Source organism: Tasmannia lanceolata, unplaced genomic scaffold (genome assembly GCF_043159265.1).
Source record: "Tasmannia lanceolata isolate RefF3 unplaced genomic scaffold, GAP_Taslan_0.1 ptg000008l, whole genome shotgun sequence".
Taxonomy (NCBI): Eukaryota; Viridiplantae; Streptophyta; class Magnoliopsida; order Canellales; family Winteraceae; genus Tasmannia; species Tasmannia lanceolata.
The window spans coordinates 38,764,717-38,767,533 of NW_027518685.1; the positions used below are offsets into that span (position 1 = coordinate 38,764,717).

A 2,817-nucleotide genomic window follows, 5' to 3' on the forward strand; every position below is an offset into this window, starting at 1 on the left:
ACATAGTAGATATTGAACGGTCACAATTTTCCAAGGAAGGTCCAGACACCGCAAGGTATGAGAAAAACCTGCATTTTAGAGGAACTTTCGTATCTTTAAGAAATTCTTAACGTGGAAATTAAAACAGAAAGCTTGTTTTATTTTATTTTTCAAGATAACGTCTTTATATAGGCAGTCATAAAAAACTGCCAGTTTATTAGAAAATAACCACCTGTAAATCTATATATGAACATTGGGTTGGGTTTACAAATGGTTATAAAAAATAACCACTGAAAATCGACCTTTTTTTTTTGCTGACCGCCAGTATGATGTGATTTACAAATGGATATAAAAACCACTAGTATATTTATTTGACAAAAGAGTTCCTACTTCCCGGAGTAGATAAGTAAAATATACGAAAAAAAAGAAAAGAAAAAAAAGAACATGAACCAACCCTATTCCATTTTTATTTAGAGGGACCTTCAAATTATGATAATATTCCTCTAAATCAACCATAATCATATTATTTCCCTCCAAATTGTGGAACGATAAAAAAATTGAACAAAATATTTTCCATAAAAATATTTTTCTTGCAATCCTAACAGGGCTCACTTGAAAAAATGACTGCATTTTCTGAGTAAATGATATCAGCACAACCATGTTTTAATAATTGCACAAACCTATCTTGCCTTTTCTTTTTTTAATTGTCTTTTTAAACCTTTTTGGGAACTGTAATGACCTTTAACAGGTCTTTAAATAATAAAAGTCAAGATGGATTAGTGCAAATAGCAAAATATGGTTGTGCTGATATCATTTCCCATTTTTTGGGATCTATAATAAAGGCAAGGGCAAATTTGTCATTGGAACTAAAACAGAAATAACTGCTCTTCTAACCGTCAAAAGAAAGAAAATCTGAGTACTTAAACCCCTGCAACTGCTCATTTCCAGCACAATAGCTTTTCATTTTACTGTAAACAGAGAAGGATTTGAGAGATTTTTCATAACTGAGAGAGAGAGAGAGAGAGGTAATGGAATCCCACCAGAGGAATCGGATTCAGGTCTCTAACACTAAGAAGCCGCTCTTCTTCTACGTCAATCTCGCCAAAGTAATCTCTCTCTCTCTCTCTCTCTCTTGATTAGGGTTTCTGTGACACAGTTTTTGTCTTTTCTTGATTCCTACTTTGTTTGAAGCACATGGCTAATCGGTGCTACAATTGACTTCTTGAGACTTATTATATAATCCTTCTCCTGAATTGGTGTGAATTTTGATCTGTTATTATTATTATATAATATTTCTCTCTGATTGCCTTTGTAGAAATTAGGGTATCTGCAGCGCATTTGCTTTCTTTTATTGGTTCTTGCTGTCTTTGAATCGTGGTTAATCGGTGTTAGAATTGACTTCTTGAGACAGCTTATTATATAATCTTTATCGCAAAATGGTGCGAATTTTGATTTATTTATTTTTTATGGGTAAGTTGTTTTAGGACTGTTTTAAGCTTTCTTTTCCTAGAAATTAGGGTTTCTGCAAAACAGTTGTTGTCTTTTCTTGTTTCCTAATTTCATTGAATTTTTGGGCAATTGGTGATAGAATTGACTTCTTGAGACTAATTGTATATTTAATTTTTTATGTTCTTGGGCAAGTAATTGTAAGACTGTTTAAAGCTGTTTTTTTCCTTGAAGCTGTTGAAATTAGGAAGTTTTTCTGGTGGAAATGATGGAGGAAAAGGTTCTTGATAGATATTTGGAGTATGATTGTCTGGTTTTGATTTTTGTCTACTTATTTCTTGGATATGTGTTTCTTTATGGATGTATTACAGAGTAAGCACTTAGTTTATAAGAATGACCACAGAAAGTACTCAAATGAACATCCCAAATGAACATCTCATGCGTAAGATAAAGGATTGGAAAAATCAATAGTTGCTTTTCTTGGAGGAACCCTAAGCAAGGCTAAATGGATCAAAGGCTTAGGATCACCCAATCAAGGTGTTCTGAACAGTATTTGGTCAGAGTTATGGCCGTTGTTAGGATCAATGGAACTGATCAGGTAAACAAGTTGAGGCATGGTCGGAGCAGTTTGGATCCAGGAGATCTTTTAGGGTTCGACTACCGGTCCAGTTTTTAAAATATTGCTTCTGATGACTACACTGCTGCTTTCCTCAAGAAGGGGGAAGCGATATTGTTAAAATGTCCCTGGATATCTGTAAGCAGCTGGGATCATCTTAGGTCCCTGTATTCATTGATTTAAGGCAAGATTGGATAAAACTATACTACTCAAGTAGAAATAAATACAGCTGACATACCTATACAACTCTTTCAACTTCTTACTTATTGTTGCCCATACGTAACAAGAAATTGAGTTCTCGTTTGTGAATTCAATAACAGTTCGAGTCTTAGCTATACGTAGTGATTGATACATTTGTATTTTTTAATTTTCTACGCAATCCTTTCTTGGTCATCATCCAAAATAGTTTGTTTTGGATATCATAGAAACCTCATATGCTTTGCCTAGTCACACTGAAGAAATGAGTTTTTTTCCCCTGAACAGATTCATAGGTTCATTAGTAATACTTAAAGTTTATATTTGATTTTCATTTCCAAGGTACCCATTATCAATTTAGCTAACTTGGCTGATTTTTCTATTCAGCTATTGTTACAGTTGTTACGATTGCAGAGATTCTGAAGAACAATGGGTTGGCTACTGAGAAGAGTAAGCCCCGCATTCTTGATAGTAACCATCATCTTCTCCCGAAGGATTCTTGTATAAATAAAATAAATTTGTGTTTTTGAAATTGACCAGAGATTTTGACTTCTACTGTTGTGTGTGCTTGCATTTTGTAA

The 2,817-nt window shown here is 33.8% G+C and overlaps 1 protein-coding gene across 1 annotated transcript; it reads left to right on the top strand.

Annotated features, from left to right (window-relative positions):
• The first annotated feature begins 1,007 nt into the window (after window positions 1–1,007).
• LOC143882957 (uncharacterized protein At2g34160-like) lies at window positions 1,008–2,817 on the top strand. The gene is made up of 4 exons (XM_077386329.1): window positions 1,008–1,085; window positions 1,673–1,787; window positions 2,624–2,686; window positions 2,777–2,817. The coding sequence occupies exons 1-4, from the start codon at window positions 1,008–1,010 to the stop codon at window positions 2,815–2,817; spliced, it is 297 nt and encodes a 98-aa protein (XP_077242444.1).

Excerpts from the sequence above, each read along its gene's own strand:
- LOC143882957 (XM_077386329.1), top strand. The coding sequence starts at position 1,008 with ATGGAATCCCACCAGAGGAATCGGATTCAGGTCTCTAACACTAAGAAG. Across the intron at positions 1,788-2,623 it reads ATATGTGTTTCTTTATGGAT|CTATTGTTACAGTTGTTACG; the intron begins GTATTACAGAGT and ends TTTTCTATTCAG. Across the intron at positions 2,687-2,776 it reads TGGGTTGGCTACTGAGAAGA|AGATTTTGACTTCTACTGTT; the intron begins GTAAGCCCCGCA and ends GAAATTGACCAG.